The sequence below is a fragment of the Carassius auratus genome, chromosome 4 (assembly GCF_003368295.1).
Source record: "Carassius auratus strain Wakin chromosome 4, ASM336829v1, whole genome shotgun sequence".
Classification (NCBI taxonomy): Eukaryota; Metazoa; Chordata; class Actinopteri; order Cypriniformes; family Cyprinidae; genus Carassius; species Carassius auratus.
Window position 1 is genome coordinate 25,830,779 of NC_039246.1, and position 21,842 is coordinate 25,852,620.

Consider the following 21,842-nt stretch of genomic DNA (forward strand, 5'->3'; position numbering starts at 1 on the left):
TTTACATCGATCACATTGAAGGCAAAATAATGTTCTTACAAATCTTAAAACCATGCATTATGTCTGAGTTCCCAGTCAACTGAAAGCAAGTTTTATTTACTTGCCAAAGCCAATTTTCACATACATTTGGCACTTGGTGAGTGTTAATTTTTGGACCCCGTTGGGAATGCTGTTGTGAACCACAAGTTTTACCATTACAAGATTTTCTATGGGATTTTAGGAATTGTATCAGATGTGTACGTCCAAATGTAATGAAACACTTCAAATGCAAAACAGCGCCTTCAACAGTAGACCTACATATTCTAATGAATAATTCACATGTAATTCAGTCATTCCCTTTGGCATTTCAGCTGTTTCCTGGGTTCATTTACATTTCATTCACTGCATGACCTCATAATCAAATTAGACTGCTAGAACAAATGGATGTGTTCATAAAGATTTGAAAGAAAGAAAGAAAATGTGATTTATGGCGGAAACTGTTAAAACTAGGGCTGGGCGATATATTGCTTTACATTCACGATACTTTTCCTGGCAATACAAAAGGACACAATGAGACAAATTTCAGAAACAAAAATATATTGAGTTAATATTTTTGAATTACATTTGTGAATCAGTTCAACTCGTAAAATCGTCATAAAATAATGTCTCCATTTGCCATTTTTATATATTCAAATATTTGTTTAAATGATTTATTTCTGTTCACCAGTGAAAAAATGCAATAGAAAACTATATTTTTGACCATATTTTATTCACCTTAAATATCCTACATTTTAAGATGAGGCTTTTTGACCATACAGTATAATCATCCAGCTCTAGACATAACTTACTGGTACTTGAATACTGTATAATATACAAACGTGTATTTCTTCACATGTATTATGTAGTCAGATTTGTTTATTTTGGCATAGAATGTGTGATTAAAGAGTTGTTTTGTGTGTTGGATGAAGATTAATAAAATACGCATATTATATCTGCCAGCTATATGACCTTGTATGAAACACAAAGCACAACTGCAGCGGATACCCTGCCTAAAGGACAGAAAGTGATTGAGTAAAGGAGAGGCAAGAACGGAAGAAAAACAGGGACGAGAGCAAAGAAGAGGAAGTGTTTGTCTGTGGAGGGGAGAATCAATCTGAAAGGCCTAGCTCAATCCCTCAGTGTTATCTGGCTTGGTGGCGCGGGCCACGGTCCAGATTGCAGATGATCTACATGCCTTTATGTAAGTGAAGCTAATCTGTCATGGCCTGAGGGAGGTGGGGAGAACCAGACGGAGCGCCGGGGCTCCATCACTCTTACTCAGTCCTGCCAGTGTGGTCTCATAAACTACCAGAGTCCCTGCTAATGAGACACAGGCACACACAGACACACAGCTGCCAATCAACATGTTGAGATAGATAGATAGATAGATAGATAGATAGATAGATAGATAGATAGCTTTTATCGCTTCTCTGTGAATACAAATCTATTTGTGCTCCAGTTTTCAGACTGAATTTACAGAAGTTTCCATCCTGCTCTACTCTCACCTCTCGGCTCATTCCCCATTCCACAATTAATTCGGTCATTTATCCTCCATCCCAGTCAAGGGTACGGCCCGAGATCTCTTAATTAAAGAAGAAAGAGAGAGAAGAAAAAGAAAGTTCTCCATCTTCAAACGAAGCTCTAACTGGCACGCAGCTTTATCTGATCATTTAAACTCTCTTAACCCCTCTTAATTAAATCCCAAACACACACTTCTGAACATCCAGCGCTTGATTAATGAAATTAGTTCAGCGGAAGTCAAATAACATCAGCCTCGGACAGTGCTAGCGTAACCCCAGTTGAAGCTTACGAGATCTGTACACTTGTCTGAGGAACAACTGCTGGGAATCGTAGATGTGAGAAAGTGATGCAACGAGGCCTTTGCGCTGACGTAAAGTGAGCACTTTTACTTCAGATGGTTCAGGTTGCACCATGTCATCCAGGAAATCCAGATATGTTCTTGGGTTTGAATTATTATGCAAGATAACTTGAAATAGACATTCACAACTCAAGTTTTTACATTAGAATAAAATATATTCTTAGTTTATGATGAAAATACTGGACTTCATTTAAAGGGATTAGTTTAACTCAAAAATTACAATTCTGTCATCATTTACTCACCTTCAACTTGTTCCAAACCTGTATGAGTTACTTTCTTCCATTGTTAAAAAGATATCTGAAGAATGCTGGTAGCTAATTGACGGTACCTATTCACTTAGTATTTTCTTTTTCCACACAATGGAAGTCAATGGCTACCATGAACTGTTTGGTTACCAACATTCTTCAAATATCTATTTTTGTTCAACAAATTAATAAAAATTTTGGAACAGCTGAAAAAAATGATACAATTTCATTTTTGGGTGACTTATAATATAACTTATAATTGACCTCATAAACAGATATGACTTATTTCCATCACATCACTGGCTGATCTGAACAGTTTTCATTGGTGAAATCTCCCATGATTTTGCACAGATTCAGGCCATAGGGAGTTCATGATATGCAGGATAGCGTCCAGTCACGTAATGGTAAATCTGTATAATAAAAAGACAGATTAAAAATAATTCAGCTGCAGCAAATCTACCTAAATTGATAAAAGCTTTGTCAAAAGTGGTTACATTTATTCTAATACATAAATAAAAGGAATAATCTAGATCCTATTCATCACAGCATACCAGGGTCACGACTCTGCACTCCCTGAATAGTGTCTGTTTCCATCCTTAATGGGTGGTAATTATCAGTTTATCACACCTGAAGCCAGAATAGAGTGGAGCTGAGAGTGTGAAACACAGTGTTGGTTTAATTACCTGCCGTTCATGTCAGCTAGCAGGCTACTCGCTCCCAGCCGGAAAAGGTGAGGACTGAGCCACTCGTCTCCAAGCTCTTCCTTCATCAGGGTCAGCCACACCAGAGACTCCTGCGCCGTACGGATGCCTCCCGCGGGCTTGAAACCCACCTGAGGAACAACGGATGCATCAGTCAACAGGCTGGATGATTATGGAAAAGAAGGTGATTTGGAGATTCAATGGGTCGTTTACCTTATAGCCTGTCCTTAAGTAGTAGTCACGGATGGCCCGCACCATTACGATGGCAACGGGGTAAGTGGCATTGACTGACTCCTTGCCAGTTGAAGTTTTGATGAAGTCAGATCCTAGTGGTTACAAAATACAGGAGACACAAAACCTTTTGACTACTGGCATGAAGTCTGGTCCACTTTGATGATTATTTAGGCCAAAGCCAATGTAGACAATTATTCTAATTTCTAAATGTATATTATGTCTATATCTATATTATCTATCTTTATTTAAATAAATAATAATAATCAAATATATACATATTACATTTACATAACACAAATTATTTAAATCTCAAAGAGAAAACCCTTTAAAGTAATAGTGATAGTGTGTGTATGTATGTATGTGTGTGTGTGTGTGTGTGTGTATATATATATATATATATAAAATGGCCAACAAGTCTTGATATCAAATAATTTGACCTTTTATGTATAGATTATGTACCTCGAATTATGATATATGACCTAAGAAAATACATTTAAAACCCTTTTTTGAACATAATCGATAAGAAATACACTCACATGTATTCAAGTTCAAGTATTCAAAATACTGTATGAATTATCTAAGCAAATTAAAATTATTCAAAATCTTGAGATAAAAAACATTTATTGTAGATTTAAAAAAAAATGTGAGGTCATATCACATTTTGAGGTAAATATCACATGTATTTTGCAAGTCCACAGCATGTAGCATTTAGCAACTAACCATACTGTGAATAATTTTGCCCCTTTAAGATTATTTGTAAAAACCTTTTTGAACAAAATCATTAAAGGATAGTTCCACCCAAAAATAAAAATTATGTGATTAATGACTCACCCTCATGTTGTTCCAAACCCATGTGACCTCCGTTCATCTCTGGAACACAGTTTAAGATATTTTAGATTTAGTCAGAGAGCTTTCTGTCCCTCCATTGAAAACCTATGTATGGTATACTGTCCATGTCCAGAAAGGTAAGAAAAACATCATCAAAGTAGTCCATGTGACATCAGAGGGTCCGTTAGAATTTGTTGAAACATTGAAAATACATTTTGGTCCAAAAATAACAAAAACTATGACTTTATTCAGCATTGTCTTCTCTTCCGGGTCTGTTGTGAGAGAGTTCAAGTGTGGTGATATCCGGTTCGCAAATCACCAAAAGAATCAGTTCGGTTCAGACGCTCTGAGTGTCGGTCTGCTTCACGCTGAATCGCCACATGTGCAGTATCATCAGGTCCTCCTTTCTCGAATCAGACACGTCCGACAGAAACGGTTCTTGACTCGAGAACGAGTAAATCTTTGGATTAATGCTTAGTAGAGACGCGAACAGTTTCAAATGATTCAGTTCTATTTGGTGAACTGGTTCAAGAAGATCCGGTTACATCGAGCGATTTGTTTGCGAACCGGATATCACTACACTTGAACACGCTCACAACAGACCCCGGAAGAGAAGACAATGCTGAATAAAGTCATAGTTTTTGTTATTTTTGGACCAAAATGTATTTTCGATGCTTCAACAAATTCTAACTGACCCTCTGATGTCACATGGACTACTTTGATGATGTTTTTCTTACCTTTCTGGACATGGACAGTATACCGTACACACAGTTTCAATGGAGGGACTGAGAGCTCTCGGACTAAAATCTAAAATATCGTAAACTGTGTTACGAAGATGAACGGAGGTCTTACGGGTTTGGAACGACATGAGGGTGAGTCATTAATGACATAATTGTCATTTTTTGGTGAACTATCCCTTTAAGATTCATTCAATCGCATGTATTCAAAATTGTAAAAGAAATAAGCTATTAATTTTACTTGAGGATTACACCACATGATATTTCCATCGAGCTGAAACTTTCTTGAAAATTATATTAAGATCTTCAAAACTGACATGAGTGCGAAGACTGAAAGATTTCAAACAACATGTTTTTAATTGTCAGACTGCATCTGCATACTACAGGTCAAACCGGTTAGTCATTCGAACTGTCACTTCGTTAACAACCCCCAAAAACTTCCATCTGACACTTGTTTTTGTTCAGACTGACAGGTCAAAGTTCACATTTTCAACGAGCTCTGAAAATAGAAAGTCCTGCACATTTTTAGCACCTCCATTCAAGCACTTCGGAGAGGCGTCAGTTTTTTGCACCCCGACAGGACATTAGTCGCGAGGGCAGGGGAGGCTAGACAAGAACATATGGTCCCGTCGAGAGGGCGCAGAGGGTGTGCGTTCGTTCATCAATAAGAGCTTTCATTTCTCCCTTCCTCTCCTTCATAGCCAATTACGGTTTATCAGCGTTCCGATAAAAATAGAAGATAAAATGACGCTTCTAATGGATGAACCACAAACTGTGGACCAGCTCTAACCCCCAGCACCCGAGTCCGCCTGCCCTTCCTCGTGTCTAATGACTGTTCATTACCACACAGAACAAGATGAACATTTTACAGTTCATTAAAGATACTTTCTATGTGTTTTTCCACTCTTTTTTCCACCCCTTCCCCTTTCCTCCGACACTCTTTCACTCTATTGCTCACCCTCTCCTCAAACTGACATAATCCTTGAGATTCGTTCTGGGGAGTCTTAATTACATGATAATGGATAACGGTTATTAAACGCGGGCGACAGTAATGAAGCTCTATTCATTTGCGGCGGTGCGGGGGGACACTGCCGGAGAGCGTGGGAGTAAAATAGCTCCGGCGTCGCAGATTAATAGGTGAAATTATCATTCAATTTCAGAAACCTCATATGCAATTCATAGGAACAAGGGGAGATTAAGGAATGAGCGCGGCGACAAAAGCAATGCATTTTAATAACGATCCCTATCAGAGCCGCTGACAATTGGGTACAGTAATCGGCTTAATGTGCAATGGCTATTTAAGCATACAGTCACTGGACTGCTCTGTGTGTGTGTGTGTGTGTGTGTATATGTGTGCGTTTGGACATCTGGATGGCAAAGTGCAGAAAGGATGAGCAATGGCGCCACCCTGTGGGCATAAGATCAAACTTGCTAAGGCAAGCATCCCTGTTAGTTTTGATCATACCAGGAGGTCAGATTTAATAGGTTAACTTGTTCAGTTAGTCCCTGCTGGTGAATGCTGTTACTGCACAGGCACTCAACAGTATTTGTGCATTTTTATGACAAAAGGGAAACAAATGAAACTGTACAATATTAATAAATACATGCATAAATAAAAACATGCATGCATACATTTTTGACAGAAAAAAATGAAGCCTTAATGACACAATAATGGATAATAAATGTATGTTCTACAATACAATACATTTAAAATAAATTGTTAAATAATTACATATGTTAAAATAAATAAATGCTTTAATAACTACAGTGGGGCTCGAAGGTTTGAGCAATCTGTGAAAATATGAGTAATTTTCAAAAAATAAGAGAGATCATACTAAATGCATGTTATTTTTTATATATTTCTGTCCTGACTAGGATATTGTAGATAAAAGATATTAACATTTAGTCCACAAGACAAAAAAATGCTGAAATTGTTAAAAATAATCCCACTCAAAAGTTTGGGAACCCTTAGTTCTTAGTACTGTGTGTGGTCACCTGATGATCCTCGACTGTCTTTCTGACTGTCTTTCTGTTTCACCCCCCAGCTCGTAAGATGCATTACGAGCTGGGGGGTGAAAACTTTTGGAATTTGAAGATCAAGGTAAATTGTACTTAATTTGTGTTCCGGGAAACATACAAGTATCTTCTGTTGCTTACGAAGGGCAGAACTAAATGGAAGAAAATTATATTTCAACAAAATAAGACGAATTTGGCCATCTTCATCGTGTTCAAAAGTTTTCACCCCCCAGCTCTTAATGCATCTTGTCTCCTTCAGAGCATCAGTGAATGTTTGAATCTTTTTAAATAGTTGTGTTTGAGTGCCTCAAATGTCCTCAGTGTGATAAGATGTATCTCAAAATCAAAAAGTCACTGATGGAAAGGGTTCAAATATGAAAAGATGCTGGAAAACTGAAGAATCTGCAGGACCTTAAAGATTTTTCTGAAGAACACTGCTCAGTTTAACTGTTCAGAACAAACAAGGGACTCATGCACAACCATCACAAAACAGAAAGACAGTCGAGGATCATCAGGTAACAGAACACAGTACTAAGAACCAAGGGTTCCCAAACTTTTGAGGGGGTTATTTTAATAATTTCAGCAATTTTTTTGTCTTGTAGACTAAATAATAATACCTTTTATGTACAATATCTTACTCAGGACAGTACTAAATAAAAAATAACATGTATTTAGTATGATCTCTCTTATTTTTTTGAAAATTACTCATATTTTCACAGCTTCTGCAAGGGGTGCCCAAACTTTCGAGCCCCACTGTATACATTTATAAAAACTAAATTTGTAATTAAAAATATAAATATATTATATATATTTTTAAAGGCATAAAATTAATATCAGGTTGACAACTTTCCTGATATAATATGGGGGAGGGGATTATTAAAATAATTAAAAGTTAAATTAATTCCTGAAAAGAAATCCTTATCTAATAGTTTGACAGAAGCCTATTATTTCTTTAAAAAGTAAGTATTTTTATAATAAAATATAAATATTATTTATTATTTTTAACATTTGAAAAACATGTCCAAAAATAAGTAATGTAAAACAACTGAATGAATGAATGAATGAAAGAATAATAACAATAATTTAAATTATCTAAATAAAATAAAATAAAAATAATAATAATAATAATTCATGCCCTCTGATATTTACATATATTTTGCAATAAGGAATATTAATACCACTGAAGCAAATCAAGCTCGAAGGGCAATGATGCAAAATGCTCATGCTACAAGACATGACACAGACGTATAATTGACACCTGTGTTCACATCGATGTCCTGTTAAGAAATAAACGGTTTGAAAACCTTCCTTGACAGTGACTTAAAAATGATCATGTAAAATAAACTAGACTTTTATTTATTATTGATTCAAGGCTGCACAGCTGCAAGCAGTTTCCTACAGAAATCCCATTTCTAGCTTAATGTTCTCACCTGCCATCATGGACACCAGACTGGCCTTGTAGACGTTTGTGAAGGTTCCCAGCTCTCCCACCGCCAGGATGGTCTTCATATGGGCGTCTCCACAGGCCTCTCTGAACTGCCGGATCTCATCGTAGAGAGCTGAGGAGACAAAAATGATCTCTCAACAGGTTGTTGGTTTAATAAAATATCAAACAAGAACTAAGGAAAACCATGCTGATGGTTATGGCCAATGTCAGCTGCTCAGTCTGAAAGAAACCAGCGTAAACCAAGAGCAACAGGCTTGTTTAAGAAGGAATTCCTTTAGCGCTCTGCTTACACACACCTGTCCACTGCCCAGTGAGTGCCAAAGTCCGGTTGATGACAATATCGATCTCTGTAGCACCATCTTCCACCGCCATCTGTACCTCCTCAAGACGGGTCTTCAATGGAGTTTGTCCAGCAGGAAAACCAGTTGCCACTGAAGCAAAGAGAATGAGCAAAAGAGACCCTGAGGTGAGACAATGCAGTTGCACCCTCTCTGGGAAGCTGTTTGAAGAAGGAATGAAACGTGTTTTAAGATGAGCGGTTTCAAACGTCTTACCAGATGCAACAGGAAGACTAGATTTGGCTGCTTTAAGAGACTTCACAGCATCAGCCACCCGTGATGGGTACACACATACCGCTGCAGTCGTGATTCCTGAAATCACGCACACACACACACACAGTGTTCAAATCAGCGAAAATTTATTTAATGTAAAGACACAATTGTAAAAAATAAAATACAGCATAAACTTATAAAGAAAAATTCTTAAAAGTCCTGTTAATGTCTGCTGTTTATGATGTTGCATACTACGGTTTTATTTAGCAAACTGTAGAATATTTAAGTTGTTCAGTGTAAATCACTGATCTCTTCAGCAAATCAACTTCTGTGAAAGAGCTTTGTTTCCCTCTTGTGGGCAGATCTACAGTGACAAGCTTATGTTATTGATTCTGACAACCATAAATACAGTATCAAATATAATATATATTATAGAAGATATAACATTAATAAAATAGTTTAACAAATAAAAACTGCTCTAGAAACAATTACATCCATATTTATGTAACTTTTTATCAATGTTGACAACAGTTGTGCTGCTTAATAATTTTTTTTTTTTTTTTTATGGAAACAAATTTTGAAACTGTAATCTTTTGTGACATTATAAATCTATTTACTATTGCATTTGATACATTTTTTAAGTGTAATGTTTTATTATTTATTTATTTTTTCTTTATTGTGATTTATTTGTAATTAGGCTGACCTACGTAGTTCTAGTAAATCTGCATGGGATCTAAATATCTGAATCTGATCCATTATTATGAATAATGCATCTAACAGTAATTTGTTTAATAGGTTTTAAATACATTTTTAGTTATGTTTAAGGGAAAAAATAGTTTTACATTATAGCAAACAGCAATCTTAGTAAAAGAATATAACAGAAAGACGTGGAATCAGTGGAATTCAAGTGCCAAGAGGGATGATGTGACATGAAACAATCCTCCAGACAGAGGCACCTTTGTGACAGACCTTTGTCGTGCATGTCCATGCTCTTCAGCAGATCATGCCGGATCGGCTGTGTGGCCTTCATGCAGAGTCGATGGACATTTGAAGGTGTATCGTCACCAGCGAGTGTTGTCAGGTCAATGCATGTGACGGCCTTCAGCAGCCAGGCAGCCTACAATAACAATGCAGGTCAATAAAGATGTATTTGAGCTGACATAAAGCAAAAATACAGTCAACTATTTACCTGCCACTGTTTTTTGGCCACTTTGCGTCCCTGGATCTGCTGAGCTCGTTTAAGAACAGCCTGAGTGTTGACTCTGACTTTCGACACCCATTCAAGATCTAAAATAAAGCAAGAATAAATAATAAAAGAGGTCTTAAAGTCAGTTTTGTCTTGTTATTTCCCTCTTCTCAATGCGAGTCATGAGACACATAAGTCATGTGAGATTCATTAAGTGCATTTCAGCTGTAAATGGTTTGAAATCAACTGTATATTTGGAAGAAAGAACGAAATCCAGAATAAGACTTGAAATGAATTACAAAGATCAGCAGAAGGTTGAATTTTGGAGTTTAGAACGGGACAGAAGCAGATGGAGTTAAAAATTAACTGCACATAACACCAAGAATATACTTTGCACTTTACATGTTCAATGTTAGATGTATAGACTAAATTACACCACTTACACAAATAAAATAAAAAGAATTTTTTCATGTTTTCTGCCTTGTTTAATCTAATGTTCACATTATCACGTGGAAAATGTAGCGGTATGTAAAAGCTCGGATTCGTTTGGAGAAAATGATAACACGATAGAAAAAAAACAGCTCACCAAGATCCATTCCTGGATTTCTAGCGGACATGATGTTAAATTCAAATTACTCAATGAAATTAACTGAAAATATTTGTTAATTTTGGAAAGTAGTATCCCTGCACACTGACAGCTTTAACAATACGAGTCTTCCGGGATCGCTCGTCACTGACACGTCACTCTTTCAGCCAATCATTCCACAGATACATAAGGCGTAGAATGATGACGTTCTTTCTTTTCTTTTTTTTTTTAAACTAACGTTAGTGAAGGCTCCAAAATCACACTAGAGCAGTGGGATTTCTTTTTGAAGGTAAATAATATATGAATCTACTTATTTTAAACAGGAAAAATAAGAGTCAGTGTCAGACAATAGAGTATCGGACACTGACATTCTCTTATGTATGCGAAAGTATGCATAAGTATACAAAAAATATTTTAATCAATATAACAAAGTACTTAATGTGCAATGTAAAATATTTACACTAATTACCCAATCCAGCTTTAAATTTAAAAACTTTTAAATTAACTTACATTTTAAATGTTTAATTTATACAAAATGTGTATATTAAAATATATTAAAAGTGAAGTTAAAAGGACAAGAATATTTCATATACATATATCAAGCAGGCATTTGAATTAGAATAAACAAACAAACAAAAATGTTACTGTTCAGTGGTTTATTGTTAGACAACTGTCATGCTGAGCTTTTAAAATAACCTGTCACATCCTTCAGGCTTTAAATAAAAAGTGAAATTATGGCAACAATAACAATACAATGACCAATCAAAATGTATTGAGATTTTAAAGTGCATCCTAACCGTTGTTAAGAAATCCTAAATTCTTCAGTGTAGAACAAAAACATTGCTCTGGCCCTAATAGATAGAAACTCTGATTTACATTATATAAACACTGAGGGGAGTTTTTTCTTTTTTTTTTTATACCCTGCATAACGTTTGCTAGTTTGCTAGTAAGATATTAGATAAACATATAAAAGTATTTTAAAATGACATCGTAAGAAACAAGGACAAGCTTCAATTACAAATCTGATCTAGATACGGTAACGTTTTCTTGTATTGGTGTGTAAAATGGCAAATTTCAGATTTTATCATTCTTTTACACAATTGTTAGTTACATATGATTTAAAAATAATGATTTTCTAAGGATGCCTTACAGCAAATGGAACTCACACATTTCTTCCACAGTATCACAATATATAACAAGATATAGTTATTCTTGGCATTCTTTTTCTTATGACTATTATTAAACAGTAAAGTCCTATTTTAGATAACAGAAATCATGAGTGAAATTAGCAAATTATTCATAATTAATCGTTATGTAAACGCTAACTCGTGCTCATCCAAATGCTCTGAAAACCACCCCCCAAAATACGCATTAATTACATTCTTTACAGCTTCGACGTGGTCTTGGCACGGACCACACTAAGGCGGTTTCCTGTGAGAACATGAATTGTCTGGGAAGAGCTGCCTTCCAGATTTGGGGCCGGGACTGGTAATGGACAGAAGCTTCAGCCTTGAGCTGCCCAGCGGAGACTCTTCTGAAGTGGTTTGCTGGAGAGGAGATGACAGAATGTTATGCACATTCAGCCAAAAACCTTTAGTATAGGACTTACATTTCCAATAATATCACATGGACATTATATATTATACATTTTGAAAATGATTTGCAATGAATTTTATAATCTTAAACATAAAGATCTGACACATCATCCAATTAAAATGATTATTTCTGCATATTCAATTCAGTGTTTGATAATACATGGACATCTGTTTGCACTTTTTATTTCATTGCTTTGCTGCATCTTTTTTAATTTATAATATATTAGTGTAAATACATATTTCTTCATCATTGCACAATTATAATGTCATTGCACCAATGTACACGTGGCAAGTAAAGCTTATTGAGATCTTCATCCATTAAACAGTTAGCAATTATTATTTTTGTAATCACAGTTACATAATGACACATTTTTTGTTTATCATTTCCAGATGTTCTAGTGCATCCATTACCTTTGGTTGTTTAGTTGGTGTAGAGCAGATGTCTACAGGGATAACCCGTTTAGAGCCCCTACTGCATTCATTCGAGGGAGAGCTGAACTCTTCTAACAGTGGCGCATTATCAACATGATTGGATAATTCGAATGCATTTTCATTGTGCATTTTGCTTGGCTCATCGCAACTGTCCATAGGCGACCAAGAGTAGGTTTGAGTGAATGCTACATCATCTTGTAAATGGATATCGTTTGATGTTTGATGGCTTCGTTCATTTCGATCTTTATAGAGGTGGTGTACACATGAAGGTCTGGACAGCTTCGAGTGGTGGCGACTAGGGGTCTGCGAGGCCACTGGTGTGGACTGTGAAGGGCCGAAACCGTGGTTCACAGGAGTTTCTACTTGATTCTGACTGAAGGCAGACTGAGTCAACGAGACTTCAGGACATTGCTGGGAAACTACGTTCGTGACGAAGCGGCACAATCGTGTGTTACGGGGATGATCCATCTCTTGATGGCTTCTTCTAGATCACGCTCTCTACCCACCACATAAACACGCTTCTGACCGCGTGTTACTGCAGTGTATACGTGCTGCCAGTTTTGAGCAGTGCTGTCTCCGAGAACGTACACAATAGTTTCGGCCTCTGAGCCCTAAAGTGAGAAAACAAAGAGCTGCATGAAGCTGAAACAAATGCTGATGTCAGGTGTGAATGGGGCCATAAATTAACAGAGGATCAGTACCTGAAAGGTGTGAATGGTTCTTGCCCAAGCATGGCGCAGTTTACACTCTCTCTGTAGCTCCCTGTAGCTACAAGTCACCACACATCCATTGTCATCATCTAGTGTCAGGAAGCGTATCATTTTACGTCCGTTTTCCTCATCCTCTTTAGTCACATCCTGTGATTGATAAACAATAACAATGGCAAGTTACATTTATATATAATTACTCATGTACTTAAAACTAAGCATTTAGAATTTATAAAGAATTTAAAAAATACTTGTTCTATTTCTCCAGCCAGAATTTGGGGAGTATTAAATGAAAACAAATATAAATTGCTCAATAAATAATCAGTACATCTTTAATGAAGAAAATTTCCCCATTGCACAGTCGCTTTTTCTTCTCTTTCGTCTGTTCATTTTGTGTCTGATTTCCAGCATCATCATGGGAAGACCGAGCGCGGTCTTGTTCAGCTCTGGCAGTATCAGAGGAAGTCACTACTTCTTTCTTTTCCTCATGGTGTGTCACATAGCCATTCTTAGTGCAGCAAACTTTATCTTCTGGTTGAAAGTTCAATTTGTTTTTGGAAGTCCTGAAATAAATGAAACTGAATATTAACACCAAAATATTTGCTAAAAACATAACCTATAAAGGTCCTACTTATTTAGTTATAAGAAAAGGAATAACTTCTATTCACACACCTTGTAATATGTTTAGAATAATGTTTACAACAAAGCTCATTGATCAACTCGCAGTCCTTTCTGTGAACAGTAAGAACAGCAATTTTAGCCTCAGGGACAGCATTTGCAGAAAAAGATTCTCAGCATAGTGTGACAAACTGTAATCGGTCTTACCTTCTGAAAGCCACAAACTGTGACAATTTATGATCCTCCAGTCCAGGACCTTCCTGAAGTAAGAATGTAATGGCATCCTGGAGGTCTATGCAGCAAAATATGATTAAATAAACTTCAAATACAGACATTTTGCCCATTATAGTGAATTCGTAACATTACACCTCATACAATAATGTTCGTCAAGAGCTTTTGTTATTATAATTGCAATAAACTTGCACCAAAGTGCTTGTGGGGAGTGAAATGTATTGAAGATGGCTGTCTAGCTTCTGGATTGATTGACTGATCTCAACCCAAGGTGTCGAAGGATTCACAGATGACAGGAAGTGTGTTTTCAGGAACTATCCTTTGAAATCCTGCAATATGCTAGACATACAGGAACCAATATCTAAGTCTAACCGATCTAAGTCTGTTTCTTTTGCTATTCTGATTGCACGGGCCGTCAGGTTCACACCTTTGATGCATGAGCAATTGATGTGCTTCTGAGGCACAGTCACAGTGTAATTACCACACATCATTCTACAGTCCCAGCTTATAAAAACAAAGTGTTCTAAAAAGAATAAATGCACTGAAAAACATCCAACATGTTCACATTTTTCATAACTGCTCACTTACCAAATCCATCATTTTCACCACAGATTTGGACAAAAATGAACCTTTTGTCAGATGGCACTTTGGAAGGTCTCATCATGTCTACAGTGGCATCAAACTCCAGAGGACTGTAATGTTTTTTTATACCCATCTCTGAGATGCTGAAAGTTTATGGAAATAACAAAAGTATAATTAATAAAGGTTTGAGTCCATATTAAACATACACACACACGGCAGTCTGTGAACCACAAAGGTACTAAAAGGAGGAAGATTGTATTAATTTATATAACCCTATAAAACATTGAAGAATTCAAACTATCTGCTCACACTCCAGCGTTTTTGACGATGAGCTCAGACTCTGAACGATGGTTGGTCCGCATCTCAATAGCCCACCGGACCTTCCTGAGACCTGTAAACAGATCGTACAGTGTGTTTCCAGGCTCAATGCTGGGCAACTGTCTCACATCACCTGCAGAGACAAATAAATGTTTTTGCTTGTTTAATAGTAATACAAGAAGGTACTTAAGCTATAGAATAATGTTGCCAATAAAATGCATTGTAAATAAACCCTAAAAAAAAGTATTATGCACGCAATATGCCTTTACCCAAAAGGATGAACTTCTGGAGTTCTGCGTGTTTGGTAAGCATGCTGAGAATAGAGTGCAGGATCTGAACAGACACCAAGCTCCCCTCGTCGACCACCAGCACCCGCACCTTCGAGAACTTCCATGCCTCAGGATTTCCACTTCCATCTTTTTTTGTGTTCATGAAACTCCATAAAACCTAAAAGAATGGGGATTTTTTTCTGTGTAATATATGTAACTAATACAAGGTATTTAAAGCAACTGAAACATGTTAAAACAGCAACAGTGCATTAACCATTACCAAACCTTGTACAAGTGTGATGTATAAAATGTTTTCTAAAGTTAAGTAAATGCTGTTTAAATGTCAAGAAATATTAAGTAGTATTACGTTATGTACTGTATATGTAACATTATGTTATGAAATACAATGTTCCACTGTAAAAAAAAATTAATACAATAATTAACATTAAGTTCTGAAATTTTACGTAATGTTTATGGCATATAATGCTGCGAAATACTATGTAAAGTTGTTATGATTAAGTTAGTAAAGTTATATTATTATTAGTATTACTATATTATGACACTTTATCTAATATAATGTAAAGTTTAAGACATGTACCATCATTAAAATTTTATGCAACTGTGAAATACAGTTATATGTAAAGTTGTTATGATATGTAGTGTAAATATATGTTAACTTGTGTTTATATTGTTATGTTGTGTACAATTGTTTATGTAACATTATGTTATGTTGCAGAAGAAATTAAGTCATGTAAAGTTGTATCTAGTGTATTATTTTAATCCTTATGTTTGTATGTAATCTTTAAGTCATGTAAGGTTATATCAGGAAATTCGATGTAATGTAAAGTTATGTTAGGTTACGCAGACTATACCTGGTGCATAGTATAAGCAGTGAAACCGGTTCTCTTAGTGAGAAGTGAAGCAGCTCTTCCTGTAGGAGCAGTGAGGAGAACCTCTACAGGCTTTTCATCACTGTCACTACTTTCATTATCTTTTTTCTCCTTGTGAACATCTGACAGCAGACCATTACTGGACCCCTGAGAGTCATTCTGAAAGTCCTCACAGGCCTTCAGCACCTCTTCTCTGTCACTTGTCTGTTGCTCAATGGCCGCCTTAAACACCAGGCTGACCACTGTGGTCTTCCCACAACCCCCCTTCCCACTGATCACAGTCACCGGGTTGGTGCACATCATTTCTGCTGCTCGCACTTGATCGGGGTCTAGCTCTATAGTTGAGGGATCAATGTCAAAGTTAGTGGAGTCATTTGAGGAGTCTGAAGTTACACTTTCCTCCTTAATAGTGAGCTTTGTAATTTCATAGGACTGACAAGAATCACATGTTGTAATTGCTCCATTGTGATGGACTGCGCTTGAAGTAGCAGGCTGAGGAAACGCAAGATCCATCTGCTCAACCTTAACCTCCTGAACAATGTCATTTTGTGCTTCTGAAACTGATGTTTTTGCATCAGCCTTAGATTTCTTAGAGAGAGTCATACTGTGGTTTTCCCGGGCCTTCGCCCTTAATCTATCCAGTTGAGCTTCACGAAGAACCTCTCTCACATCCAAGTGGATCTTCCAGGGGTCTCCCTCAACAAGGCCCCTCAAGCATTCGGCAATGCCTTTCTCGTAGCCGAAGAGGTTCCGAAGTGCCACCCTGTCACCTTCTCTTTTAAGCACCCCCTGCTCCACAAGGAAACTTAAAGCTTCCCAGGTGCCCAGATGTCCCGTCTCATTCGATATATTCTTCTCCAGCAGCTCCCGGTCGGCGTATGTGCTACCAGTGGCTCCGCAGTGTCTTTTCAGTTCTGTATACAACAGCAAGGCATTACGTTGCAGCACCGGGATACTCCAAATAAATGACAGAGCTTGAAGGCCTCCATTTGTGCTTCACATCGGACCAGATGTAATTCTTTAAACATGATCTGTTGAAAAATAATCATATTAAAAAATTTAAAAAAACAATGCAGGAAATAAAGTAAGCTTAAGATTTCAAACCAAACCATCAGAGTAGCCATCTTACATAATTGAAGCCCAGCTTCCATACATCAGTTTTAATGAGCTCCTCAAGTTTGGCCAATACATTTGTATCGCTTCCTTCTGTAGTTGTAGAATCATCTCGCTTAGAAGTTTCTGGCACGTGATCCATCCTTCCTTTGTTTATTATGTCCATAAACTGGCCTGGCAGCAATGTCGGTAAGTATTTCATGATTTCAGGGTACAAGCTGGCAACTCGAATGTGTGTCCATGCCGCTGTTTTGATTAAAGTACATAGATATGATTATGTTATCAATATCACTTTTTCATATTCATTATACATGCAGAAGTGTCTATTTAAGGTTCAGGCATCAGATTAAGCTCTAGAAAGTTACTTCAGGTCTGGTTGTGCCGAGGGTCTTCTGTGTCTTTGTTTTACGACAAAACATGTTTAGAATTTTTGCTAAATGTAATAATTCTACCAAAAATCACTTTACTTGTGTCATAGAAATTATAGAAGCAAAACATGGTATACATTTCCAACCTGAGCGATTGACATTTGACTTGAGCTGTTTAGCCACAGCTTTATTCTCAGGAGATGAATCTTCAAAATCCTGCAGGACGTCCAGCACATTGCCAAGCTCCACACGTCTGTCGTTGGGCAACCACTCCATAAACAAGTTAACAAAGTCAGGTTCTGCCTTACATGCTTTAAGAAAGAGAGACACAAGTGACCGGCCCTCTGTTCCCAGATCAGTACGGAGTCTGTAGGGAGGGGAAGCCTTTAACAAAATTTTTGTGCCGGCCTTGGCGAATTGTACAGGTAACCTCCCACCAGGGGTCATGGAGGGGAAAACGGCCATCAACCTGATACATCTTATTACCGACCATGAATGGAACTGCAAAAGAAAATGATAAGACATGCATGAGGCCTTTTGGTCCATAAATAAAGACTATATGTATATAAACAAAAATAATACAAGTGAGTTAATGTACAAATAAGCTTCATTATCTTCAAGAAGTGAGACAAAATGAAAGGTAGATTTTAACAGAATTTAGACATAACAATGTTGATTGTACTAAACGCTTTGTTATAGCAACATTATCTGTAATAAGATTAATTTTAACAGTGAAACTGTAAACAGGAGACTTTGTAACTAAATAACCTTTACATATGATTATGTTTTCTTGTGACAGGTAGACTGTAACAAAGGATACCTGTAACAAAGTAAATAAACAAATCTATCACTACTTGCAGGTCAGTGATGTGCCATGCTTGTTTTGGTGTTCAACAGGTTAACGTTACTCAAAATTTAAAGATTTACAGCTCTGAATAAAAATTTTACAATATAAGGAATTACATAACAATTTAAGAGAGGAAATTACAAATTAAGCAAACATGCCTGAAAGTGAAAAAATGGCATACAAGATAAACATTACACGGGAAAAGGCATTATCAAAAACAAAATACAAAGAGTAACTTATAACATTTGTTATGTTTTATTATGAATACGTTTACCCCCAATTTAACACATAAAAAACGTCCATATGTAAACATTGATACTTTGTTTTCTTATTACAATGAAACAATATAAACACGGTTCTTTCTTACCTGCAACCGCGTAAAACGTAAACATGGTTAACGTTACGTGACTAGCAAAGTTAAACAATAAAAATATTGATGTTTTATTATCCTATTTTACTTGTTAAAACTGTTTATTTTTTTCACCTTGTGATCATTTAACAATTAAACAACCAAGGGATAACAAATGTTTGTTAGTAAATGTGTTGTTTTACCTTCTTTTGACGCCACCACGGAAGATTTAAACATGTTTCCCCCAGATGAAACAGAATCCATCTCTTCATGTCCAGAAACTCGGGCTGTGTTTCCTCTTCTTCATCTTCACTTTCAGAAACATCTTCTTGGTTTGACTGTACAGCGTGTCGTTCGGGCAAAATGTAACCAGTTATGGTTTTTAGTCCAGCGGTGGGACTTTGCAGCGCCATGTTTGAAGATTTCGACAGTTCGCGGTTCAGTTCTTGACTCGTTGACTGTAAGCAAGTCAACATTGGCGCATTACGCCAAAATAAAAGTCCGATCAGTTTATTTGCAGCTTCCTGTCAATGGATTCACTAAACAAGTCAAAAATAAACAAAACTATCAGGCATAGTATTACAAAATAAAATGCATTTATTCAAGAGTATAGGGAAAAAATAATTTTCATTTTTATTTATTAATTGCATGCAAAACCTATTTTATAACATTATAAAAAAGGTTAAACAAAAACTAAATAAACCTATATTAAATTAATAATTCTATATGTAATTATTATCATTTTCTTTCTGGTCCCAAATGTAATCTTTCAAGCTCGATAAATCTGCAGTCAGCTACTTTTTATTTTATTTTACTTTTTTTTTTTTTAACAAACCAAAGGGAGGATAAAAATAGCATAAAGATAACATGAACATCAAACTGCATGTAGATGTATTTTAAATGCGATTAACAAAGAAATCAACATAAATTATTTTAATCATTCTTAATATTGATTTATTGTTCATTGTAAATTGACAATTGTGCTGAAATGTTAGATGTGCACATCCAATTACATGCCATTCAGACAAAGTAATAAAAAATAAAAAATAACATAAAAACATGCCATCAAAAACAGTTAGAATATGCAGTCAAAAGTAAAATAGGGAAGATGCAGAGCTGAGAACAAATACGTTATATTGTAATAAAAAGTATAATTCAAACTTAACAAACACACACGCACAAAATCTGATTACATGATTAATATTTGATATATTATAATATATTCATATACTAGGGTAAGACAGTGCCACATAATGTCAATAGTATAATCACTTATACAAACGCATTATTAAGACTACCTAATTTCAGAAAGTTAACAATAATAGAAATAAAATGTATTCTATCATTACTGAAAAAGAAATAGTGCAATCGTTTCTTTCAAATACAGCATATTTGTTTTAAAGTAAATATCCTGAGACTTTGTATTTGCACTGGTTTGAATTAGATCTTGAATTAGGAATCATCAGGGAATAATCAGCTCCTTGCTGTGATATTTGGGACTTCAGTTTCTGCTTTCCAATGGAGGCTCTTCTGAAGTGGTTTGCTAGAGCAAGAGTAGGCCATAGGTTAAAAAGAATATCAGTGTACTTTTGATCATTTACACATGTTTTACTCTGTCACCTTTATTAGTTCACTCTCTGACGCTTTGAGTCTGGACTGCAATCAGACTGAGTGAAAGAGTCCTCAAAATTTAGTTGGGCAACTATCTCCTTGACACGGCCACGCAGTCGTGTGTTACGAGGGGTGATCCTTTTCTCAATGGCTCTTGCTAGATCACGCTCTCTACCCACCACATACACACGCTTCTGACCGCGCGTCACCGCAGTGTATACGTGCTGCCAGTTTTGAACAAAGGTATTTCCAAGAACGTACACAATTGTTTCAGCCTCCGAGCCCTAAGGTGAAGACAAAACATGATTAGTTGCATGAAACTGAGACAGATGCTAATATTAGGTGTTCATTTTAAACAAAGATCATCCAGAGTGTATGTGTGAACTGTAGACCTGAAAGGTGTGAATGGTTCTTGCCCAAGCATGGCACAGTTTACACTCTTTCTGTAGTTCACTGTAGTTAGAAGTCACCACACGGCCGTTTTCATCATCTAGGGTCAAGTAGCGTCTTGTTTTGCATCTTGCTCCCATATCCTTGTCAATTACATCCTGGGTTTGGATGAAAATATGATAAAAATGCACCAATCAAATTCATGTAATCATTCTAACTGCTCACAAATTGATGTCAGTTTACTTTAACACCACATATTTCAGATTAAAGACTTTTTAGTATTGTAAAAAAAAGCAAGACAATATCAAATCAAGGCATTTTCCCAAACACTTCACCGCTTTAATGAAGAAAATTTCCCCATTGCACATTCTTTCTTTTTTCACTTGCTTCTGTTCATTTTTTCTTTGGGTACTTGGAATATCTTGGGACGTTCCAGCAATATCATGTGCATGCTCTTCTTCCATGTTCTCATTATCTGCTTCTGAGATATAGCCATTTTTTGTGCAGCATACTTTATCCCCCACTTCAAAGTATATTTTATTTTCATGAGTCCTAACGGAAACAAAATAGGAATACAAACTGTTAAAAAGGGAACCAGTAAAGGTGATGAAATTGAAAGTAGTATGATTTTACTTACTTTGTAACATGATGTGAATAATGCTTGCAGCAAAGCTCATTGATCAACTGACAGTCCCTCCTTTAAGTAAAAGCAATAATTTTAGGTTACCATTTATTTGGGACTCAACTACATTTGTTGCAATGCAAGTTTTTGAGTTGTAAGTGACAGGAGGGCCAAACTGAGAGTTTTAAATATGGTTTGTGTCAAAATTGATCAAAATTGATCTTCTATGAGCAACATACTGTTTACATATGGTTCTTTCCAAGTTGTAGGTTTCCTTTGAGAAACGAAGATGATTTCAATGTAAACATGAGAAGCAGCTTAAGGATATATATATATATATTTTGTTTTACCTTTGAATGAGATCTTACCTCATAAATGCCACAATCTGTGATGATTTATGATCTTCGAGACCAGGAGCTTCCTTGAGTAAGAATTTAAGGGCTTCCTGGAGCGCTAAGCAACCAAAATATAT

The 21,842-nt window shown here is 36.2% G+C and overlaps 1 protein-coding gene and 1 pseudogene across 1 annotated transcript; both read right to left on the reverse strand.

The window, feature by feature from the left end:
* Positions 1-1,237: 1,237 nt before the first annotated feature.
* LOC113056953 (deoxyribose-phosphate aldolase-like) lies at positions 1,238-10,587 on the reverse strand. Its single transcript, XM_026223918.1, has 10 exons — positions 10,429-10,587; positions 9,846-9,943; positions 9,626-9,773; positions 8,660-8,755; positions 8,402-8,536; positions 8,089-8,217; positions 3,057-3,169; positions 2,826-2,974; positions 1,829-1,977; positions 1,238-1,338 (listed from the first exon to the last, which is right to left on the reverse strand). Exons 1-10 carry the CDS (start codon positions 10,457-10,459, stop codon positions 1,238-1,240), a joined length of 1,149 nt encoding a protein of 382 aa, XP_026079703.1. The 5' UTR covers positions 10,460-10,587.
* Positions 10,588-11,069: 482 nt separating this feature from the next.
* LOC113064037 (DNA helicase B-like) lies at positions 11,070-19,199 on the reverse strand (annotated as a pseudogene).
* Positions 19,200-21,842: the final 2,643 nt, after the last annotated feature.